This window comes from Petaurus breviceps, unplaced genomic scaffold, assembly GCF_028583685.1.
Source record: "Petaurus breviceps papuanus isolate PSGF00001 unplaced genomic scaffold, PetGlider_PUasm1.0 224, whole genome shotgun sequence".
NCBI classification, from domain to species: Eukaryota; Metazoa; Chordata; class Mammalia; order Diprotodontia; family Petauridae; genus Petaurus; species Petaurus breviceps.
The window spans coordinates 3857969-3882439 of record NW_027185887.1 but is presented as its reverse complement, the minus strand read 5'-3'; the positions used below and the strand labels follow the sequence as shown (position 1 = coordinate 3882439).

Below are 24471 nucleotides of genomic sequence, written 5' to 3'. Positions count from 1 at the left end.
AGTTTCCCCTGTGGCCTAGATAAAGGAGTTGAGGGTAGGGAGGGGGCATAGGACATAGCCCAATTCCCTTTCTCTCTACTTAATTTGTCCTATTTACCAAGTTCTTCTAAAACAAGGAACATTTCTTTTGTTAACTTCCATAGAAACAGCAATGGCCATGTACATGTATTTATACACCCACACATATATTTTTCCTCTCTTCTTTACCTTAAAATGTGGCTGATTTAGAAGCAAACCACCAAATCAGTGTTTCTTGAGCACCTACTTTGGTCTGGAATACGGTCTCTCCTCACCTTTGTCTCATTGAATCAATAGAACAGAATATCTCAGTGCTACCTCCTAAACGAAGCCTTTTCTCATGGCCCAAAATTGTTACCACACATGTTCTTGAAATTATTTCTCTCTAGTTAGTATTTCCTGATTTTTGTACCAGTAGCTTCCTAGGTTTGCTTCGGGACAGGGGCTGTTTGATTGTACATCACCGTACTCTGCACTTATTTGTATGCCTTTGTTAAATATTTATTGAATTAACCTGTTAAACAATGGCCTTTCTTCCCTGCATGCAGATTTGCCAAACTCTGTACCAGACTGGAAGAAGGCAAAGAGAGTTAGACATCGTGATGGTCTAGAAATCTCTAGTTCAAGCCCAACTTCCTCCACAACCTTCCCCCCCCCCCCACCCCCCTCCCTGGGGCTCCACAAACCTTTATCCTTTTCTGCTCCAAGTCCTGGCAAGCCAGTTGCTTCTGTATGTTTCCTCTGATTTAGCCCTTATTATATCTTAGAAACTATGGATTTTTCTTTCCTTTTTTGTCACTTTTACCAATTCCTAATTAAATAATTATAGATAAAAAGACTCCATAAGCTTTGTCCAACCTCCCTGCCAGTGACCTTGCCCCTCTCTGACTTCCTGAAGTCCTTATTATCTATACATTTGGTAACTTATCATCTTCTTAGGACCACAGGATCACATATTTAGAGCTTTAAAAGACTTTAGAGGCCATATAGTCTAATTCCTTCATTTTGCAGATGGGGAAACTGAGGTCCAGAAAGCTTAAGTGACTTGTCCAAGGTCATCCACATTCTCCGACTCCAGATCCAGCACTGATTACCCTTCTTCATCTTATATTTGCTCTTGAAACAATGTTATTAACTTTTCATGTGAATGCATTTGTCCTATCTTGCCAATTTGCTTCTAGAGGTCCAGGACCATGTGACTAGATGATTCCTATGATTCAAGGTATTTCTCTCATTTTTACCAAAAAAAAAGAATTCTTTAGAGAAGGTATCAAAAGACAATCAGGAAATGGGAAATAAGTAGGCTTCCTGTTACAATTTGCATCTGTTGTGTCTGGTCCAGCTTTTACAAAAAAATGGAAAAGCTCCTCCTTGTCTCTCATACAGTATGACAAGCTGTCATTTCCACTCTCGTCAGCCCTAATTTATTCAATTTCTCTGTGATTTCCTAATAAAACCCATTTTAAAAAAAATAATCTTTTTGGTTGCTTGCTTTGAGCCTCAATATGAAGCTTTAATCTCAGGGACGTAGACAAGTCAGTTTTCTGAGAAAACCCTGTCCTAATAGGCCTCACTCTGATCTAGATTATAATATGCTTCCTAGAATCTTTTTGAAACTACAACCCTGCATTGCTAAGTCATGTTTAGTTTTAAGAACAGTACGACCTCTTTTGCCCCATCTCCCATTTTGTGTTTGCATAGGTGCTTTGTTTTACATAGAATTATAAAATGTTGGAGCTAGACCGAAGCTTAGAGATTCAACCCCCTTACTTTGCACAAGAGAAAACCGAAACCTGGAGAAGCTTAAGTAACTAGCCTATGGTCCCACAGGTAAGTGGGCACCCAAGATTGCCAGGATTCTAACCCTATTCTCCTGAGTGACAGTTACTTCTTTCCATTACATACTGTACTTCTTTCTCCTTTTTTCTTAAATGAGTTATCTGGGCCTTCCCAAGCATTTTATGACTTGGTTTGAAATGTTGCCCAAATTATATTCTTTATATATTCTTAATATATAAAGCCAAAAGGAGCCAAAGTAAAATGACAATGGGGCCACCGCCCCTTTGAGGCTACAAACTGGCCATATGCCGCTACTGATGCATGTAACTGAGATGTGACTTACAAGTCTCAACAAATACTAAATGCTTCCTGTGCACAGAGCACTTTGCTAGACCCTGGAGGAGATCCAAAATTCAGATTAGTCACAGAAGCTACTTCATGGAATTTAAAGTCTAGTAAAGACTAAGGTCTGAGTTCAAATCCAGTCTCAGACATTTCTGGGCAGTTCACTTAACACTGTTTGCCTCAGTTTCCTCATCTGTAAATGAACTGGAGAAGGAAATGACAAATCATTCCAGTATATTAGTCAAAAAAATCCCAAAAGGGGTCATGAAAAATCAGAAATGACTGAAACAACTGAACAACAGCAAGGAATAAGGCACAAACATATACCACTAGTGCACAATAAAATATGAAGGGTATGGTAATGAAGCATAAAACATTATATTTGAAATTTTTATGTATATTTTTTAAAAAGGAATTGCTATGTATATTAGGGGATATTTTCAATCAATCAACAAGTGTTTATTAATTACTTACTATATGCCTGGCACTGTCCTAGGAATTAGGGATACAAGTACCAAAAAATGAAACATTAGTCCCTTCTGGAAAGGAGCTCACAGTCTAATTGGAGGAACAAATACATATGAAAAAATATATATAGCATTAGTGTAAAGTGAATAAATACAAATATGTACTAGGTTATTGAGTACAGGGTAGTTTAGGAGGAAGGGTATTTGCAGTTGGACAGATGGGAAAGGGCTGGATGTAGAAAATGGTGCTTTAGTTGCATCTTAAAGGAAGAGAGGGACTCCATCATGTGGAGGGAAAGAGGAAGTACATATCAGGCATGTTTGGTAAGTGCAAAGGCATGGAGACTGGAGATGGAGTGTTCTATATAATGTGTTTCAGTACATAATTCACTATATTTTAACTGTAGCTCCTCTCTGAAATTACCACTGCTATATGAGGACCCAAGGAACCAAAAGAAGATGAAGGAAAGGAATGGCATTTGAGCTGGATTTTCAAGGATTGGTAGGAATTTGAAAGGCAAAAAGAGAGTGAAGAAAATTCATTCACTTATTTAAATGTAGCCAGATAAATCAATACTCACCTTAAGCTTTGGAAAACTGAGGCCTCTTTTAGCTTCTCTCCCATCTAGATATAGTTCATAATGAATTTGGTGTGAGATTTTCATTGATTCCTAGAGATAGAGGAGAGAAGCAGGTGACTTTATTTGCCCATCTGATGGATACTATGATGCCCTGGCTCTGTGTTTATTAACAGAGTATGTCTAAATGACTCCTCTTCAGCAAAATAATTCTGTTAAAGAATAAGCTCATCTCAGGCAGAGAGGAGACTATAAATGCTGTAAGACAGGGATTTGACAAGGATTTTTATGACTTTCTAACAAGCTTGCAGGGAGCATTTGCTTGTGATTCGATTTCCTCCGGCCATATTCTTTGCTTTTTCCTTCTTACTCACGTACACTCACAGACCGAGGGCAAAGAGTCTGAACAGATGGGACAAAGTTAGGAAAATAATATGAATGGAAATCAAAGCTTTCCCTGCATTGAGCTAAATCCAGAGGGAGGAGAGTCATCAAAAAAAACTTGATCTCATGCAGAGAAACATCATGTTCCAAGCATTCCACTTGGAATTTCTTTCTAGCACCTCAACCAGGGCATCAGGATTCAGAGATCTTACTGTTTTATCTTCTTCAGGCAGGTCTCTGTTCCTGGTCACTGCTCTTCAATGAAATAATAACAAAATGCTATCTCAATGGATCCTTTTAGCTGCAGATAGAAATGCATAAAGAAATTAAATGAAGGGTGGCTAGGTGGTACAGTGAATAGAGCACCGGCCCTGGAGTCAGGAGGACCTGAGTTCAAATCTGGCTTCAGACACTTAACACAAAAACTAGCCGTGTGACCTTGGGTAAGTCACTTAACCCTAATTGCCCTCCAAAAAGCAAAATAAAATAAAATTTTAAAAGAAATTAAATGAAATTCATACATGCAGAGTGTTAGGATGGAACACTGGAACACTGGTTCTGAAAGCGGATGATGTGAATTCAAATCCTGCCTCTAACATTCACTCTTTGGTGTGAATATTTAGTCTCTTATGAACCGAGGCAAGTCATTTTCCCTCTGTGAGCTTCAGTTTCCTCATGTGTAAAATGAAGAAGTTGACCTAAGGTAGATGAGTTCTAGGGTAGATTCTAGCTCTAAATCCTACAATCCTGGTTCAGGAGATATATATTAGCTCTGAAATCCTTAACTTCTAAATTCTACTTTCTGACCACAACTTCCCATCCTTCTGCTCTCTCACTTATACCATACCCATTCTTCTTTCATGTTGTACCCTCTAAATCTTTAATCAATCTCTATCAGTCCATTTCCACACTTAGTCATGACCATATAACCTTCTACAAGGTGCCAAGCTATTGTATAATCATCAGGAGGGCAGGAACTAAGTCTTATGTAATTTTACATCACTGCCAGCACCTCTCACAGTGTTCTGCACCCAATAGACACTTTAAGAAAATTTTTGTTGAATTTAATTACTTGAAGAACTGAATTGAGACAAAGACAGAGAGATAAAAGACAGAAAGAGAGAGAGAGGAAAGGCAGAGACATAGAAAGAGAAGAGATGGAGATAGAGAGAGATGCATCTAACCCTTCAGGCAATGGCTTATCAAACAGTACCACTGGAATTGTCTTTCCCAAACGTAGAAGAAGTCTCTACACTAGGCAATAAAGCAGACTCATCTTGAAAAGACAAGGGAAATGATGTTTCAGAGAAGAACTACAGATTCATGAGTGGCTATTATACTTCCAGCCTAGAAAAAAACAGGGAGATCTTCTTCCAATATAGGTAGAGAATTAAAGGTATAGATAATAGTATATTTAAATACATACACAAATATATTAGAGTGGATTTCTGGGTAGGACACAGGGAAAATGAGTAAAGGCATATTACCAGTGTGTAGTTAGAAAGTTGGTTAACATGTAGGTTCTCTGTTATAGTATACTATTGTTGACAGGTCATGAGGTAACAATCAAATTTCAGGCAGAATCAGAAGATTTACCTGGGTATTTCTCTAGGGAATGGATGTGGGACTGCCTCTATAAAGAATGGAAAAAAAAAACATGGTTTTAGTTTTATTCAGCTCTAGAAAGTTCAAAGAAAAAGTTAGGTATATCATACAGAGTAGAATCTTCTCTGAAATGCAAATTCTAAAGTGCCTGGACTTTACCAGAAATAGCTTACTTTGTCCCAGGGGCATCATATTAGAAGTTGTTTGGCCAGCAATTTTATAATTGCTTCCTCTAAAAATCATTTACTCCCAGAAATAAAATTATGGCAGAAAAAGAGGACACACTAGAACCATGTTGTCTAAATAATTTATTTCTTTGGTTACAACCTTAATTCAACCTAGTCTTCCAGGAAAAAGGAGGAGGAGGGAGGTGGTAGAAAGGGCTAGACTAGAAACAGCCTATTAGTTGTACTCTGGAAGACTCAGAACCCTCCCAGCCTGTTTTCACCATTCTACCTTGGGAAGTTTGAGATGGTGATATGATGTGATGTGATGCTGTTCTATCCTTTGGACTCTCATATTCCATACTGCTCATATTCTTCACCTCCATTCCCCTGTAGATTTCTTTTAGGCTCTTCTACACAATTCCAAAATAATTTGAATTATTAGTAAAAAGGAAGAAAAAGACCAGTTGGGCAAATAGTGTTCTGCCCATGAAAGATGGAATATTATTAGATGGTTAGAAATACCAAGTATGAGGATTATAAAAAAAATACAAAAAGATGTATGAAATGAGTAGAAAGACTGACAAAAATAACATATACTTGGACTGCAACTAAGTAAATAAGCGACAGTAAGACCGGTGTAGACTGTGAAGAGGGCAGCACATGTCATTATTATTACTATTTTGTTAAAGTTTGTATTTTTTCCTTTTTTCAAAATACAACTATCTCCAAGGCTGTTGGACTCTGTGACCCCTAAGGTCCCTTCTGGGTCAGAATCTATAATACTATCGGGGGGGGGGCATTAAAGAAGAGAAGAGGCAGACAAGTCATTTCTTTGAAACTTCCTTCATTGATACAGATCAGCAACTCATCTGTAATTTAATATTGGGGTATTATTTGGGGCAGTGAGATATTAAGTGACTTGTCCATAATCCCTCCATAGTCTTGAGCTCCAATTCTTTCATCTTGTGAGTCCCTATAGCTTCCTAAACCACAGGCCAAAAGGACTCAGAGACAATGGACTGGGTCTTTTTCTTGTGCTGAAACAGACCCAACTATGCCTCCCCTCCACCACTGCAAGGATGGAACAAGCCTTCCCCTCCCCCTTCCTCTTCCCCTACTCCCACTCCCAATATGATTTGAAAATCATAGACCCTATTCATTGTAAAACAACTGAGGCCATGAGTTTTCTCTGCAACACATATAATGATTTTATAACAAAATAAATTCCTATGTACCATGAAGAGTAGAATTTTCTGGCATTACCTATAGAAAAAAGTAATAATAAAGAATCCCAGGAATCTTGAGGGTAGAAATGACCTTAGATTACACCTAGTACAAACTTTGCCTATACAAGGATTCCTTTTAGAATATTCTGCCCTTTGCTGAAAACACCTTTTGTGAGAGAGAACCCACTGCCTCCTGAAGTTGCCCATTCCATCTTTGAATAGTTGCAAATATTAGGGAAGAAATTTTTCTTTACGTCAACTCTACATCTACTTCTTTTCAAATTCCACCCACTGCTCTTGGTTCTTTCCTTTGGCAACAAGGAGAATAAATCTGTTTCTGTGACTACCTTTCAGAAACAGAAAGATATTACATCCAAAGGGTGGCCAGGTGGCTCAGCAAGTAAGAGCACCAGCCCCAGAGTCAGGATGACCTGGGGATCAAATCCGGGCTCAGATACTCAGCACCACACCCAGAAATAACTGGCCGTGTAACCTTGAGCAAGTTCCTTAACCCCAATTTCTTTAAAAAAAAAAAAAGATATTACATCCCTCCTAAATCTTCTTTCCTCCAGGTGTTAACACTCTGCTTCCTTTAATTGGCCCTCCTTTGGAGAGATCTCACTTCTCCACTCCTTACAATTTGGATTCTAATCCTTGTCCAATTCTCATTTCCCTTGACCTCTGAAGCTTTTGCCACACTCTTCATTACTCCCTCTTCCTGTCTCTTCTTCCCTCTGTTGGCTTCTCTAACTTGGATCTCTACTATAGGGTTCTCCTGGCTGTCTGTCTGTTGTGTCTTCATCCCCTTCACTACTTTCTCATTTCCTCCCCACTAAGAAAAGCAAAAAAATGGTATTCCCCAAGGTTCTGATTTTAGTTTTCTTCCAACTTCAGCTTTTCTCTCTAACACTTTGCCTTGGTGATCTGTGCTCCCATGTGTTCAATTATCATTTTCACAAAGATGACTCCTCTACCAATATATAATCATTTCTAATTTTTCACCAAAATTCCAGTCCTGATTCTCTAATACTGCTGGATATCACCTAGATTTCCCATCAACTTCTCAAACTCAACATATTCAAAACCAACCTTATTGTATCCTTCCAAAGTGTCCTTCCTCCAAATGTCCCTATTCTGCTGAGCATATCATCATCCTCCCCATCATCCAAGTTTATGTCCTCATTAGGACTAGTATCCTAGATTTTGCCAAATTCCCTATATCTAATAAACAATTGCTAAGTCCTGTTGATTCTACTTTCACAATATTTCCTCACATCAATTTCTTTCTCTATGCTCTCACCACCCTAATTCAAAACCTTTCATTTGGACAATTACAAAACAGTCTTCTAATTTATTTTCCTGACCACAATCTTTCCTCCATTCAGTTCATTCTCTACATGGCTACTCAAACAATGTCCTAAAGCACAGGTCTGAGTAAATCACTCATCTTCCCCAAACCTTCTGTTTCTGGGACAAAAATAAATAACTCCACCAACTTGACACTAAGGCCATTGAAAAACTGGATCCAAACTACCTTTCTAGACTTGCTTGACATTTTTTCATTTCAACCAAACTAAATGGAAATAATTTTCTCTATTCACTCACACAGGCTATTTCCTCATTTTTGGAATTCATTCTTTCCTCATCTCTATCATTTAAAATGGGCAGCTAGGTGGCACGGTGAATAAAGTACTGTGCCTGAGTCAGGAAGATTAATCTTCCAGAGTTCAGACACTTAGCTGGGTGACCCTAGGAAAATCGTTTTTACCCTGTTTGCCTCAGTTTCCTCATCTATAAAATGAGCTGGAGAAGGAAATGGCAAACCACTCCAGTATCTTTGTCAAGAAAACCCCAAATGGCATCATGAAGAGTCAGAAACAACTCAACAAGAATAAAAATTATTTAAAATCTTTATTCTCCTTCCATGATAGGTACTGCCTACTCACTGAATCTTGCCCTGGTCTCCCCAGTTATTACCTTTTTTTTCTTCCTCAAATCATCTAGTACTTATTTATCTCTGTAAGGATTCTATTCACCTCCTCCTCCTTCTAAATTTAACTTCCTTGGGGGCAGAATATTTGTTTTCATTTTTGTCTTAGTCTCTGTATTCCCAGGGCTAGTACAATGTATTATACATGATAGATGCTTTATGAAAGTTTGTGAAATTAAATTGAACTCCAGTTGTAGTGATGAATTTGCACTGATTTACCCATACTTGATTGCTCAGTTTCCCCATGTGATCAGTAAGACACAATTATGACATACTAGACTAAAGTCATAGTTTAAAACTGGAAGAGACAGATTATTTAATCAAGCTCACTCATTTTACCATGAGAAAACTGTGGCCCAGAGTCTGGAGGCCTGGGTTTAAATATCAGCTATGACACTTAGCACCTGTATACCTTAGCCAAGCTACATCATTTTTCTGAACCTCAGTTTTCTATTTAAGAAGGGAATAAGAAGATATGTATTATCTACCTCTGAAGCAGGTGCTATAGAAACTTTAAAATACTATATGAATGTGAATTGCTATTTACTTGTATTCTCAGTTCCATCATTCTCATCCTGTGCTTTATATTAAAAGTCATGTTATTTATTCTAGAGGCATCAATGACCAAGTTGTGACCTTTCTTGATTTTTTAACTCTATCTTCATTTCAAAATGGTACCATTCTGTGCAAGGTTACAAATCCAGAATTCTCTAGCATAAGTTGCACAAGTCACAATCTTACTATTAGAAATGAGGTTCCCAATGCTCCCAAGTTAGTTCCGTTTCTTTAAATAACTACAGCACTAAATTTCACTGAATTTCTGAAAGTCAATGTGAGGGAGTAGAAGGGGTTTGGAAAAAGAAGACTCAAATTGAAGCCCAGCTTACTACCTATGTGAATGTGGGTCTTTCTTAATCTTAGGACCTTACCCCTAAGATTATCCCCAGTTTATCCTGAGGATGATATAGCTGTTTGCATGTTGTTTAACCCATAAAACTAAACTACTTGAAAGCAGGGGCTGTCTTTTGCCTTTCTTTGTATTTTCAGTGTTTGGCACAGAGTAGGTCCTTAACAAATGCTCATTGAGTGACTGCCTAAGCAATCATCTAAGACTATAAATTGCAAACCTCTGCTGATAGAGGGATTGTTCTCCCCTGGGAGTTACCTATCCCAGTAAAATAATGGGTCTAGTCCCCAGGCTAACATGTAAAGGATTGCTTCCTGAAGAATATAAAGAGTAATTATTTAATGATCCCATATTAAGGACATTCTTTGTAATATCCAACCTGAAAACTTCCTATTGCTGTTTTTGGGGGGGTTTGTTTGTTTTTTGCTTTTTGGAGGGCAATTAGGGTTAAGTGACTTGCCCAAGGTCACATGGGGCTAGTAAGTGTCTGAGGCCGGATTTGAACTCAGGTCCTCCTAACTCCAGGGCAGGTGCTCTGTTCACTGTGCCTCGTAGCTATGGTCCCCCTCTCCTCCCCCCCCCCATTGCTGTTTAAAATCACAATAGAATAAAAAGAGAAGGAAGAGATTATTCCTGGCTCCTACTTCAATCAATAAATCAATAAAAATGTATTAATCACTGAGTGCAAGCTAGGTGGTACAGTGGCTAGTACTTAAACATAATCCTTAAAATAGTAGTAAAGCTGGGAAATCCTAAATTTAGTAGAAACTCAATAACCAAACATATCTGTGTGTATTTAGTTATCAATGCTTACCCAAATAATTAGATGTCTGTGTTTTTAAAAGTAAAAAGAAAAATTAGAACTCCATTCCTTATCCAATAAATTAACAACTGCCATAGCTAAATGAGTGATGCTAATTAATTTGCTTTAATCTGTAAGAGCAAATTCAGTTTCCAGTTTTGCATTTTAACCCAGGACAGGTCACTAAAATGGAGTCTAAGGCAAAAAAAAAAAATGTAAATGTTTTCCTCTTAATGCCTTCCCACCAACTTGTGTGATTGTACAACCAACCAGTCACTTAACCACAGGAATCTATAGAAAAAATGATATCAATCCCATTATCTAAGTCACTTGAATCCCTCCCAGATTAAGCAAGTCATGTGTGAGTACATTAAACTTTCTGGAAAACCCCTATTGGAAAGCCTTCTTAGTTAATAGAAAATAAATCAGAGAGAAAGGGACTAAAGAAGGGGTGCTGACAGGTAACAATGGATAGGACACATTTTTAAATTTTTTTTTATTTTAGACAAATACTAAAACTTAAATACATAATAAGAAAAGAAAAAAACATTATAAACAAATATTAAACTTAAATATAAAATAAGAAAAGAAAAAAAAATGTCATGTGCAGAGTATATGAGAGAATTCAGAATATATAGCAATAATTTATCATTTCAAGAAAGCCTGTATATTAAATACTGTGTGTGAAAGCTGTCTATCTTTTCTTTGCTTCTTTGTGGGTTTTCTTTTGTTCTCTGCTGTACATTTTTTACTTTGTTCTTTTTTCCTCCTTCCTCCCCCCTACCCACCACCCCAAGGCTGCAGTTGAGCATGGATATATTTATATATAGGTAGGACACATTTTTAACATGATTATCTTCCCTAGGATTTTCCTGGGACCTGCATCTAGGTTTATAAAATATGCCCAAAAAGCATCAAAGTATAAAAAAGCAGTCAGATACCAGAGTTCCAACCTGATTCTCCCAGGCACTAGCTTTGTGACCTTGGGCTTCCTCTCTCTGAGTCTCAGTTTCCAAATCTATAAAATGAAGATAATAATCCCCCACCCCCACCCCACCTCTTACCTCACAGGGCTTTTGTCTAACAAATAGGATGATGTACATGAAGTGTTATAACCTTTAAACTGTAATACAAACATAAGTTACTATAACCATAATACATTCTGTTATCTAACATGGAGAAACTTGGGAGGTATTCTTATTAAAGAGAAAGTTACCATGCAGATCACACAATTATCAAACTTCAGTAAACTTGAATACAATGAAATGCCTAATGCTGACATTACCAAACACAATTTAATCTCTTTTTTTTGTTATATTAGTAAAAGCTTCATTACTTTCCAGATTACTACAAGGTTTTTAGTTTGAAGACCTCCTACCATTGTATTATAGCAGCCCACTTTCCCCTATAGGCCTCAGTTTCTCTCTTCTGTAAAATGAGAAGATTGAACTAGATAGGTCTCTGAATTCCTTTTCAGGTCTTACATTCTATGAGTTCGAGACAGGGTGCAGGATAATAGGAAGTTCTGGTTACTGCACTGACAGATGTAGTTTACTTTTATTCACATGTGCCTCCAAAGACTTTGGAACCTATTCAGGCAAATTTCGGGTTTAATCATAGCTATACTAGAGGTTCATTAGAATGATTATTATTACATTCTTTCTTTCTTCTCATTCATTCAGTATCATTAATTTCTTAGAAGAAAAGAGAGGCCTATAGAACAAAAGACAGATGAGAAGGAAGGGGAAAATAAAGAGAAAACTTTACTGGACCACCTTTTCAAAGTCACAAATCTATGAATAGAATCTGAACACTGAGAGTGCAGAAATGGTGTGAACCTGACATGCCCATGATTTCTTCCTTTCATTCTTCTTTCTCTTCTGTTCTAGTACTTCCTTATTTCCTTCTTTCTTCTTTCTTTCCTTATTTTTCCTTTTTATTTCTCCCCTTTCATTCATTTTATTTTTCCCTTCTTTCTCTTTTCCTTCTTTCTATCTGCTTAATATTGGATTCCAAGAGAATTTCAAAACTGTTCTGTTCCCTCACATGAAATCAAAGACGTTCTTGGTCCTCTTCTTCCTAACACAGAAATCCCAAGAGCAGTGGCTATTAATCTTTACTGAATGCTTTCTTTTTTGAGAAGTAATGAAAGGCTCATTGGATATACTGTTTTTAATTAAATGCTATATTTTATTAAGGAACCCCAAACCCTTGTTCACAATTCAACTCATGCTGTCCAAAGAGATTCATTTTTATGGCATATTAAAGGAATGCTAATATGCTATCAGTTAAAAAGTGAAGAATTCACAGCCCCAAAGCAACTGGAGAGAAAATGAGATGAGAATCTCCTTTTGATTCCTTCTTAGTTAATAGATAATAAATTGGAAAGGAATGGGGAAGAGCTCCCCTTGCTGGTGAAGAATATTATCTCAGACTGAGAGCAAAACAGAGCAACTGAGAGTTAGCTCTTATTTCCAAAAGAAACCTCTTGGAATTCTTTTATCAAATGACTCTTCTTTAAATGGCATCATTTAAACCTTTGCAGGTTCTTATATTATGCAATCAAGAAGTTGTGCATGGGACTAAAAACTTTGGGAGCCGGGGCAAGTGGGGTTTGATTTAATGAACCCAAAAGAAGGTCCCTTCCAACTCTGAAAGGCAGTAAGTTAGAGACTAGAAGGGCCAAAGAGACTGTCCCTTCATCTTACATATCAGCACATCCAGGCCCCAAATCACAGAGTGCTTTGTCTAGGGTCACAAAAGTAGCAAGCAGCAGAACTGGGCTTTAAACTGAAGTTTTCTGTTTTTCTTTCCACCATAATATTCTGCCTCCTCATATAATTCACTTCCAGGTTAGAAGACAACATCCATGACCAAAAGCCCATACAAATATTACTCAGCAGGGCCTTTTGCTTCATTCATCAGTTCTATGAGGTAGTGATCGCATTCGTTGTTCTAGAGAGCCTCTCTAGGTCAATACTTTTTATGATTACTTTATTCAGAATATATGGAATATAGTCTTCAAAATTAACCTCAAAATTATTCAGATATTGAATTTCTGTCTCCAGACTAAATTCCTCATTTTAAAAAAATTTCTTATTTTTGTTAAAGCTTGCAGTCTACTTAATTCCTTTGATCTTTCATCTCAGAAAAAATTAGCACTACTGAACTGCTTTAGAATTTGCAGTCAAAAAAAAAGTAAGAAGAGGAAGAAGCAATTAGCTAATTAAACACACCTCTCAGCAGCTGACCTAAAAATTCTTAATCAGAGAATTTGGGAAGTATTTTGTTCAAGGAAAATTCCAAAACTTGGTAAAACAAAGACTCACTAAATAATGTTTATGGATAAAGTAGCAAACAGGCTACTTTACAAGCAAACAAACAACCAAAGCCCCTACAATATAAAGTTACATAAAAGGTCAGAGAGCCTGGGGGGCTCACTGTGGACATCACTTTCTACTTTTGTCTGTTACTCCCTACCCTTAGTCATTCATTTGGTATCCACCTTGTCCATTGTCTTTGACTAGTTATGCTACCCTTTTGTGTTGCCTTCATTTACATCATTGTTTTGTTTTGTTGCCTTTTGGAGGGCAACTGGGGTTAAGTAACTTGCCCAAGGTTACATGGCTAGTTTTTTTGTGTGGGTGTTGTGTCTGAGGCTGAAACTGAACTTGGGTCCTCCTGACTACTGGGCCGGTGCTTTCCTCACTGCACCACCTAGCCGCCCTGTAGTCACTATTTACAATGTTCTTTTGGTTATGCTTAAGGTCCTCACTCAGCAATTCTTCACTTTATGCAGTCTCCTCAAACTTTCTCTGAATTCTCTGTAGTCCCTTATACCTACAAGCACAATAAGCACCCCTTAAGGCAGCTTCTTTCCAACTAAAAATCAGTGATCCTATGTACAGCAATTTATTTAGTCACTCCCACAAATCTTACTTCCAACAGCTGCACTTCAAACAGTGATAGTTTCAATTATTTCTAAATGTTCCGTAGATTGAATTCTAACCCTAGGGAAACCTAGAAAATGGGCAAAGTGTGCCTTTAGCAATTCTTCCCTCCCTTTTCCAACTCTGGCCTCTCCTCTGTGGTCTCCAGGGGGCCCAATCCCTTTGATTCTGGGAGTGCAAAGTGAGAAACTCCCCTCTAAGCAGCTAGAAATTTCCCTCCCAGAACAGTGTGCAATTTAAAAGAAAAACCCAGAGATAGGGAAACACTGAAAAATGAGGCAGGGAAAAGACTGCTGTGGGAAAAGATTGTTAAAGTCCAACGGTGAAATGGGATCCTTGCAGAAGTGGTGTTGGGTTCCTTTTCCTTGGAGAACTTTGAGCAGAGGCTGGAAGACCACTTGTCGGGTATGTTACAGGGTGGGCTTCTTTGGGCTTTGTGTTGGACTGGATGGCTTCTGAAGTTCCTTCTGACTCTTCAGTTTTATGACTCCATGATAAGTTACCCCAAGGGTACAATTTCCTCTGCCTGTACCTGCCTTGAGTATGAATGGAATTCAGCTGAGCAGAAAGTTATGTATTTCTTTTCTTAGAAAGGTGCTTGACCCCTTCAAATGACTTCAACATAGTAATGTCATCTTGCTTGAATTCATTCTGAAAATGAAGCCATCCATTTTCAGGTAGGTGATAATTTGGAACTATTAAGGGAAGTTGAGTTATGACTTAATGGCATACCTTCAGTTAAAAAGCATTGAAACAAGACTGAAATAGTCCCGTTCACTCCGTTTATGTACCCTTGTGATTATCCCACAGTACTATACGTGGTACTGACAGACATTTCTTTAAGCTGTGTAAAGGGGCCAAATGAAGACACCCTCATAATTAGTTGACATTCTTGTTCTATCCGCTAAGGGTGAATTCCTTAACCCTTTTCTTGGGTTCACCCCCTCATATGAAGGCATACAAAGGAATAAAAAAGAGGACCTATTTGAAAGCCTATGAAAGGGCACCAGATAGAAATGTTGCTAAATTACTATTTTAAATTCTTCAGCTACCACTCATGGATGTTCTCTCCACATTCTCTGCTTCCTGTTTCTGGCTACAGAATGATGGTTCATATTAAATTCTCTAATATACCAAACATAATTATAATTTAAAACCATTAACAAAAAAAGTACAAGAATCTCTCTTTAACAACAACAAAAAGAAACAAAACTTATAACATAGGGGGATCTCCCTGACTGAGGCTAGACGTTCTAGCTGTGATACCATGCTATATATGGCCATTGTAAGAGTAGTACAATCACTGAATTTGGGATCACAAGGCTTAGGTGTCAGTCCCAACCCTATCCTTTACTACTTCTGAGCCTTGTTTTCTTCAGGTATGATGTTTCTTACACTACTAGATCATGGATTGTTGTGAAGATCAAAAGAAATTATGCCTGTTAAGTACTGTGTAAAAATACTTAGCACTAAGTGTTATGTGAAGTCAGCTCTCTTATTATTTTGTAAGTATACATGCAAAAAAAAAATATATATATACACATATGTGTATATGTATGTATGTATGCCCACACAACTGTAGCCTGAATTCTGACACTCAGCTTTTTAGCTAGAAGAATTGAAATAAAAGTAAATGAAATAATAGCATTTCCACATGTACGTCCATGGAAAGATCACGTTTTAGTGTGACGACACTAATCAGTAACCGGTCATTAACATTACAAAGCCTTCAGACAGCACTAATTTTCAGGCCCCTCTGATTGACATCATTACTGATGACATCAAGCATCATTTTTCATGTTCATACATTATATTATTTTACTCTTTATGCAAATTTATTCTAAATGTAGGAATGCATTTTTATATAAAACTTCTTTTTTTTTTTTTTTGGAGGGGGCAAGGCAAAGCAATTGGGGTTGACTTGCCTAAGTTCACACAGGCTAGTAAGTCAAGTGTCTGAGGTCAAATCTGAACTCAGGTCCTCCTGACTCCAGGGCCAGTGTTCTAGTCACTCACCACCTAGCTGCCCTATATGAACATTCTTTCTGCTCTCCTCCATTCATCTGTCTATCCCCCTTCTTCTCTCCCTCACTATCTCCCCCCCACCCTTTCTGTCTCTCTGTCCCTCTGTTTTTCTGCCTCTGACTCTTCTTTCTTTCTTTTTCTCTCATTTTTAAGATTCTTGTTTACATTTCATCAAAAGCTGGGCATGATTCAGTATGGAATGATACTACCTTGACTCAAAAGCTAGGAAATAATTTTCAGCATGTGGAAAAAATGAGAATTCAAAATGCCTCCTATTTTCTTAGTCTGTCCAACATACTTTATGAGGGAGTCAATTGCTTCCTTTTTAAGTGTGCATTAATTCTTTCAGACCACGGGGCTGGTGTTTAGTAAATAACCTCTCTGGGCATACTTTCCAGACCCTAAGAGCTAGAGAGCTTTGAAGAGAACCATTTCCCAGCAGCCCCTAGGCTCATTAGCTGAAGAGCTCTTGCTATTTTCCATGCCAGTCTGTTATCTGAAAGTTCTCATTCCCGTAGTAGTCTCCTCTTGAGGAGGTCAGGAACTTTGAATTCAGTCTATGTAATTCTGGTCACATTCCTGTGAGCCTATAATAACAATGCCTTACATTTTTATGGTACTTCATGCTTTTTAAAAGGGTTTTCACATACCTCATAAGAAGCTAGTGAGGGAGGGCATGGGGCACACATTCCTTTATTTTATTGTAGCCATTTTGCCAACTGGGAAACAAGACCCTAAGCAAGCTACTATCTTGCTGAGGAGACAAGAGGAAAGAGCTCTACAAGAAAATAAGAGATATCTAAGCACTGAACCACGTGGTACAACTATACTTGTTTTAGTTTAGGGGAGAGAACTAGAAGACTCAGAGAAGTCTTCAGGGAGAAAGTGGAGCTGGGTCTTCCCACACATGCGATTTCCCTCCTCTAATCCATGCATCCTATTTCTGCCAAAGCAATATTTCTTAAACATAGGTCCTGTTAGGTGGTTAACAGTTTTTAATAGTCTTCTATGACTCCTTGCTGCTTCTCCAGTTCTAGCTTTTCCCCCTGGCATTCCAGAGCCCCCACAATCTTGTGGTACACTCCTATTCTTTTTAAGATTTTCTTTTTAATTTGTGGAATAAAACAAGCATTTCTGTAACATAGTACAATAAAAAAAAAAAAGATGATTGTACATGAAACTGCAAATGTGCTAGGCACACTCCCTTTCACCCAAATCTCACCTTGTTCCCTTCCATGCACTATATGCTTTGGTCAGACTGGGCAGCTTTCTGCCCCACTCCCAAACACTTTTTTTTTGGGGGGGGCCCTTCACAATTCTCTGCTAGGGCTTCATTGCTCTCCAGGCATAGAATGATCACTCTCCACAGTTCCCCATCTTTTCCTGTTGAGCTCCTAGTCATCCTTTAAAGCTCAGCTCAAGTACTACCTCCTTTTCAAAGCCTTCCCTTCTTTGTCAGACCCCACTAACACTTTGGTATATAACTAACAGGATTATTGTGTAATATTGTAGGTTATAGATGTCTGTTTTATCCCCCTCTCCCCAACACAATTTTAAGAACTTTAAAGGCCCTTATTGTTAAAGGTCCTCATTGTTCTCTAAATTCGTTTCCTTCCCGTCCTCCCTGCACCCTCCCACCCCCAGTCTAATGTGGTACTCTGCTCACAGTAGACATATAATAAAGACATGTTGACTGGTTCCATTTGAAGGATAGTCAGATTTGGGACAGGCACACAGACGGTAGAATAGATGTTATTTCAAGTTCATAGAAAAACATTAGCGAGGTTGGAAAGCCATTCCTTCTTTTAAAAATTAAAAAGAAGAGGAAAAAAAGAAGGAAAAATGAGCAAAAATAATCACTACATTGATAAAATCTGACATCAGATGCAATTTTCCATACCTGTGGACCCCACTTACCCCTATCTACTTAACTCTGCAGAGTAGAGGAAGATGTTGTCTCATATTTTTCTTTGGGGCTAAACATATTCTTTATAAATTTGCAATATTCCCTTTCATTTGTGGGGAGGGGGGTGTTGGTAAGCATTATGTACATTATTTTCCTGACTCTGCTTACTTTGTTCCATCAAAGAAATAGTTGATTCAAGAGGAATAGGAGTCATTCATTCAGGGTGAGCAAGGAATATCAGGAGAAATTAAGGAAAGACCCCAGTATGTTGAGTAGACTTCCAACTGGTGAACTTATGGGAAGACAAGGACTGGTTCTGTACAGGATGGACATACAGAGATGAGTTTCAATCAGCATGGCTAAAGGAAAGATTTTTTAAAGATGAGATCACACTCCATTTGTGTAAGACATATGTATGAAGGTTGGCTTTGGAGCTTTGAGAAGAGCCTGGCATCAACTAAGAAAGGCCAGTTAAGAGGCTGTTGCAGTAGTCTGGGACAGTGACAGAAAGGCTAGATAAAGGTAATTCATAAGGAAAGGACAGACATGAGTTTTTTGAAAGAAAATGCATCAAATATCTGACTTGCTATAAGGGATAAATCAAAATTTACTCCAAGATTTCAAGCCTCAGTAACTTAGGAGAAAGGTGCTTGTTGACAGAGGTCAGAAGGGAGGTTGTCTGGGGAGCAGCTGGTTTGAGGGAAAATGATGGTATCCCAATCTGTCTCCTCATGGGGGCATCCTAAACCATGTTTCATTTGGCTTATATTCATTCTACTAGTTAGAAAATTATGTTTAATCTCATTAAAGTTTGAAATGCTATAAGCATCATCCAGACACCTTTTTTGTTAATAGTATAAGCATTTTGAAAGGAGAGCTGTAATCTTATCCTTAGAAATCAAACTACTCACTTCTTGGTAGGCAATGTTTATTTCAGCTCCTGTTCACCCATTTTTGATGACAATGCAATCCACTAAAATTACTCCAAGCTATTGAAAATGATAGGAATCTCTTTGTTACCCACCTGGAATTGTTTGGAAACATAACAATTCCTGCAGGGTTCTGTATTACTGTAACTTTTGAAACCACAATCAAGAAAAAGAATATAAAAAACTTCATGGCATACATGTAAATCTTGCCTGTAGCAAAACACCCATTTGAAAGAGAACAGGTCTCATAAACCTAATGTGAAAAATAAACCCATTGGGGGGTAGGGGGGAATGGCTTTTTATTGCATTTTAACACACTTAGCGAGAGTAGTTTGACGATACCTTACTGAATGATGGCTATAACAAGTTAACCTGACCTTATAAGAGAGTCTTTCTGTTCTCCTTTTTCTCTTTTTTTCATACTTGCACCTTCATAACATAATCAAGCAGCAGAACATGTGTATTTATGTGCAATTTTGCATGTTAAAGAGAAAAACCAAGGCAGACTAATAATGCAAAATAGGGCATACAAGAGAGAAATAATTTAAAATATTACTTACATATTACTTGAAGGCTTGCAAAGTTCTTTACATCTATTATCTTTTGATCTTCATGAAGGTAGGTGCTCTTTATTTTGCAGATTTTTATTTTACTTATGACAAGCCTGGGATTCAGAGAGTTTAAGTGACTTGCTCAGGGTTGTACAGCTATATAAACACATGGGCCAGGATTTGAACTTCTGGACTCCAGGCCTAGCCTAGGCTGTACCACTTTGACACCTAGTTGTCAAATGTTAATTTGGGTATGCTTTTTTGCAAGGTTTTTGGTGGATTTTTTTCATTGAACATCATTAAATTTTTAATGGACTCATTATACCCAAATGGAGTTTCTTCTCTTTTCTGCTACAGTCTAATGAATATGTGATCTTAGAGATGTGGGTAGAGATCACAAGCTAGTCATGTTTTCCCATCCTTGCTCATGTCCTCTTTTACATCTACCACATAAAGTCCCTTCATCCTGCTAGGCCTTTAGCTCATTTTCTTGATATAGTATGGATCTTAGTGAAATGTTTATTGGTTATCCCTTGCTCTCACAGAATGGCCAGTTCACCATTTTTTTTTCCAGTTATACATTTTGCTGATTTCCTCTTCCTTGCCTCTTCTCCTATAGAATTTTGTATGACTAACTTCCTTGCTTTTTCTCTCACTCTTAAGTATCTTAAAAGTCTTTGGTATTGTTGAGTATTGGGAATTTTTATTGTTATCCACAGAATGTATGGATCCTGAAAGAGCAGTAGTTTCCCCTTATGAATTCATTCTTTTCTTGACTGTGATGAAATGGTCTCGGTTGGTGACTACCTTGTGCCCCCTTGTTATTGCTGTATTTACTGAGCTAGAAAGTTATGGCTCCCAGTGATCATGAATCTGCCATGGGTCACTCATACCCAACAGTGCTTACATCTTTACCTCCTGTTAAATCAAAATGTGGCAGTTATTGTGCCAAATTGTGCAGACCCCATTATTGTTAGAGCACAAGACATCCATTTCAGTTGACCAAGGCTATTTCATGCTATGTAACCTCTTCAAAGTTAATGGTCTGATACTTCTTTTGTTTTTACTAGTTAGTCAATGGGTGGCTCCTCCGATATTTCCCTTCATCAAAACTGACAGCCTGGATAACAGAGTGATATCTTTGTGTGCCTTCCTTCACCTTCTTTTGGCCTTAAACAGAATTGCCCTTCCCCTGACCTAACACTGAGGGCTAAGCCATTGTCTGATACTCTAAATTATAACTTCAACAGGCATGGCTCTGCCAGAATTGTAACAACAAGCTGCTCCCAAAGCAAACTACAGGTCATGTTTTCAATAACATATATTGTAACATGTACACTTCTACATAATAATGGAAAAATGAATGTCAATGTCTACCATGGTATAGAAAAATGTGTATTATATTTGAAAAAATGCTTGCACTTGAAAAAAAAAAGTCTTTCTTGTTTCAGGTATTCACTTAAACCTCTACGTTTGACTTTCTGTGACTCTTTGTTTATGTCCACTTTGCAGTATCTTTATGTCAAGCTTTGTATCTTGCATTTCAGGATCTACATCATGCAACAAGAGCTGGCCACTATGGCTCCCTGCCACAGAAGTCTCAGCATGGCCGCACTTATGATGACAACCCTGTAGTTCACTTCTTCAAGAACATTGTAAGTGTCCTCCTTGTGGGATCTTTGGGAAAAGAAAGATGTTTGTTGGGAAAATGAATTGGTCATTAGCTATCTCTGTGGTGTGACCCTTAACTTGAAGGAAAGTTCTGGAACAGATGATTCTATTGTTGGCAAACCACAAGCAGCAGCAAATGCTTTCTACCTTAAAAGTACTGGGCCCTGATCTTGAAGATGAGATAGACAATTGAGACTTATAGTAGGCAGAGCTCAAGTTCAAGCCCATCCTCATTCCATTTTTCATAAAGTGATCCTTCTGTGTATTTGGAGAACTTTTACTTGAGACTAAACCACATAGAATAAGTTGTATTTTTAAATTTTACTTTTTAAAATTAATTTTCCAATCTCTGGATTTGGCTGTGTGTTTCAATTCTTTTAAACAGATTATTTGAGACATATTAGTTCATGATTGATAGTTACTTAAAGAACCAAGATGCCACATGATATTCATGACACTGTTGTCAATCAGCCAACAAGCAATTATTAAGCACTTAATATAGCCAGGCACTGTGGATACAAAGGAGAACAAAGAAATATCTCCTTTCAGATAACTTAGAATGCAACAAACATTTGTTAAAGCAGAAAAGTTCCACTGTCTTATGGAAGTCAATGTTTTTTGTCTCAAATATTTTCTGAACAAATATTCCTTGGGATACCTGTGTGGTATTAGGAAGCAATGTAAAATAACCTTGTTTTTAAAAAACAAAAACAAACAAACAAAAAAAAAAACCCCAACAGTCCTAAATCCTGTAGGTTGTTTTCACACCTGGGGCAGCCTGGCCTGAATTGTCAGGGTCTCATGCATCTCCGGCGTTAGGCATTTCAAGCACCTCTCGGCTTGTAAGAGCAAGGGACCCTTCCGCTTAGAGGCTTGTCTAGCAGCCCAAAGGGCAGTTAGCAGAAGGTCCCAAGGAACCACTGCTTCACCTTTCTCTGCGTTGTCTTCCAGGTGTCACCTCGGACACCACCTGCAGGACAAGGAAAGGTAAGACCTGACCTTGGAGGGACTGTGGGGGTGGGGGTGGGGACAGAAGGAGAGCAACCCAAGCTGATTTTTTAAAAGTTATCCTTTTTCTTTAGTCGTTCCCTGGAAGTTCCTAAAGCAGGTAGGAGAGGGGCTGAGTTTCTCTCCTCACCAGCCAGCGCGTGCGGAGAGGCGTCTGGTGCCCGTCTCGTGCTCGCTGGATTCTGGGCTCATTGTGTCTGTGGGGTCTGGAGAGCCCGTCTCCTCTGTGTTTGTTGACCGTGTTACTGTTTCTTTGTCTTCCTGTATAGGGGAGAGGATTGTCCCTCAGCAGATTTAGCTGGGTAGGTGATGACTGCATTTTCCATTGGCTCCCTCTGCCTGTCTAGCCTCTGCAGCCACTCGACTTTTCTGTTCTGATCATCTTTTCAGTTGCTTAATCTGTTCCGATCCTTTTCTTCCCTGTAAACAGCAGTTTGCTTGTGGCTGTAATCTGGGCGCTTTGCTTCTGAATGGGAAATGTGGCCTTTTCCATAGTGACTGAACTCTTCTGCTTTAGCACCATTGGGCCAAACCCACTTCATGCATAGCAAACCACCTTTTCTCCTTCAAGGCTCCTGGAAGATTCGGCTGTTTTCCTTTTCTCTCTTTCTTTCTTTCCTTCTTTCTTTTATTTATTTATTTGGATGGGAGGGGTGGGGAAAAGATAAAAGTAGAGTTGGTTACCCAACCCTGCTTTTTCTTGTAATACAGAGCGGTAGCACCTCATCTGGCCAACTTCAATTTTTCCTCAAGCATAGGAAATGAGGGAAGTGAGTCCTGGGGTCTGGAAGAGGGCAGCAGTGTTGACAGAGTTAGAAAAAAAAATATGACCTTTCAGTGGAGCTTTTGAGGGAAAAAACTAATTACATTTATTAGAAGAAAAAGACAGAAGAAAATTCCATTTAAAATAAGATTTTGCCTTTAAACTATTTGAACTTAAAAATCAAGTGAAAAAAAAAGAAATTGTAGACATCTGATGGCAAGACCACAAAGCTCAATAAACATAAACTCTATATAGTAGGGTTTGCCCTTTCTCTCTCATTTACTAGAAATGACCATGACCTTATGATCTCTCAATTATTCTTCAAAGGTCTCCCAGTTGAGGTTGATACAATTCTTTGGCTACTGTTGTACAGTAGGCTTTATTTTATTCCCATTTCACAAACACAGACTGTACCATTCTCTAAAGTACAGGAGGGGCAGGGGCGAAGAATCACTTATTAATACACTTTACTGGAGATATAGAAATTGAATGCTTCCAGGAGAACCTAAATGACTGAAAAAAAATTTTTTTGAATCATCTTTCTAGGGCATTTTCTCTGGAATGAACCATAAGCCATGTTATTATTTATTTCAGGAGCCCAAGGGACTGAGATTCTGCCAGTTAGGTACTCATTGCACCAGGCAGTTGGTACCTTTCATAGGTGTTGAGACATTGTGGCTAGAAAAAACAATAATCCAATGAATACCTTTCTAGGGAGGAACCTCTCCAAATTTGGCTAGACTGGACCTTAGAAGACAAGACATCCATTCTGTATTGGGACTTTTCTAGTGTGGTTGGGTCTATAAGAGCTTTGCTCCACTGGAATAGTCTTTGAGAACCCAAGGTCACCTCCAAAGCTGGAGGAGACATTCCAGTAGGACTCTGGGAAAGGACCCTTATCTTTTAGTGTTCTTAAATCTATTCTGAGCCTGATTCTTTGACCCTGGGATGTGGGTGGGGGGACTGGGTGGGGGGAGTGGGTATACACAGGGAAGTCCTTAGTAGGATTTATGAGGGGGTGGGAGACTCCAGTTCCCCTGCAATAGGAGTGTCCAATAGAAGATTTTCTTCTCTCCACAGCAAAAGGAGTGGGACATGAGGAGCAGAAATGGGAAAATTTGGCACTGTAGGTATCCAGAAGCAGAGCTGTCCTAATCTGGCCTCATCTAAACACTTCATCAGTCCCTCAGATTGCTTCACAAATTTGCAAAGCACATAGACCCTATCTCCCAACCCCTTCCCTCCCAGAGGACTTTGCCTGTGGCAAAATCTATAGCCTTCCATTGCTCAGCTTAAAAGAAAAACTTTGCAGAAATGTCTCTGACAAATGAGGGTTTATAAAGTTTTTTTAAAAAGTGTGTGTGGGGGACTTCTAAAAAAGTTAGATCTATAGACAAATC

General features: G+C 38.4%; 1 protein-coding gene across 10 annotated transcripts in view; it reads left to right on the top strand.

The window, feature by feature from the left end:
* MBP (myelin basic protein) overlaps positions 1-24471 on the top strand; it is a 229639-nt gene that overhangs the window by 192066 nt on the left and 13102 nt on the right. For 6 of the 10 annotated variants that reach the window (XM_069094993.1, XM_069094987.1, XM_069094985.1 and 3 more), the window contains 3 exons: positions 21177-21284; positions 22252-22287; positions 22578-22610. In XM_069094993.1, the coding sequence (XP_068951094.1) occupies positions 21177-21284; positions 22252-22287; positions 22578-22610 (177 nt within the window). Of the gene's footprint in view, positions 1-21176; positions 21285-22251; positions 22288-22577; positions 22611-24151; positions 24198-24471 lie in introns of all 10 variants that reach the window. The other 4 variants (XR_011169609.1, XM_069094990.1, XM_069094989.1 and 1 more) reach the window with 2 other exon arrangements.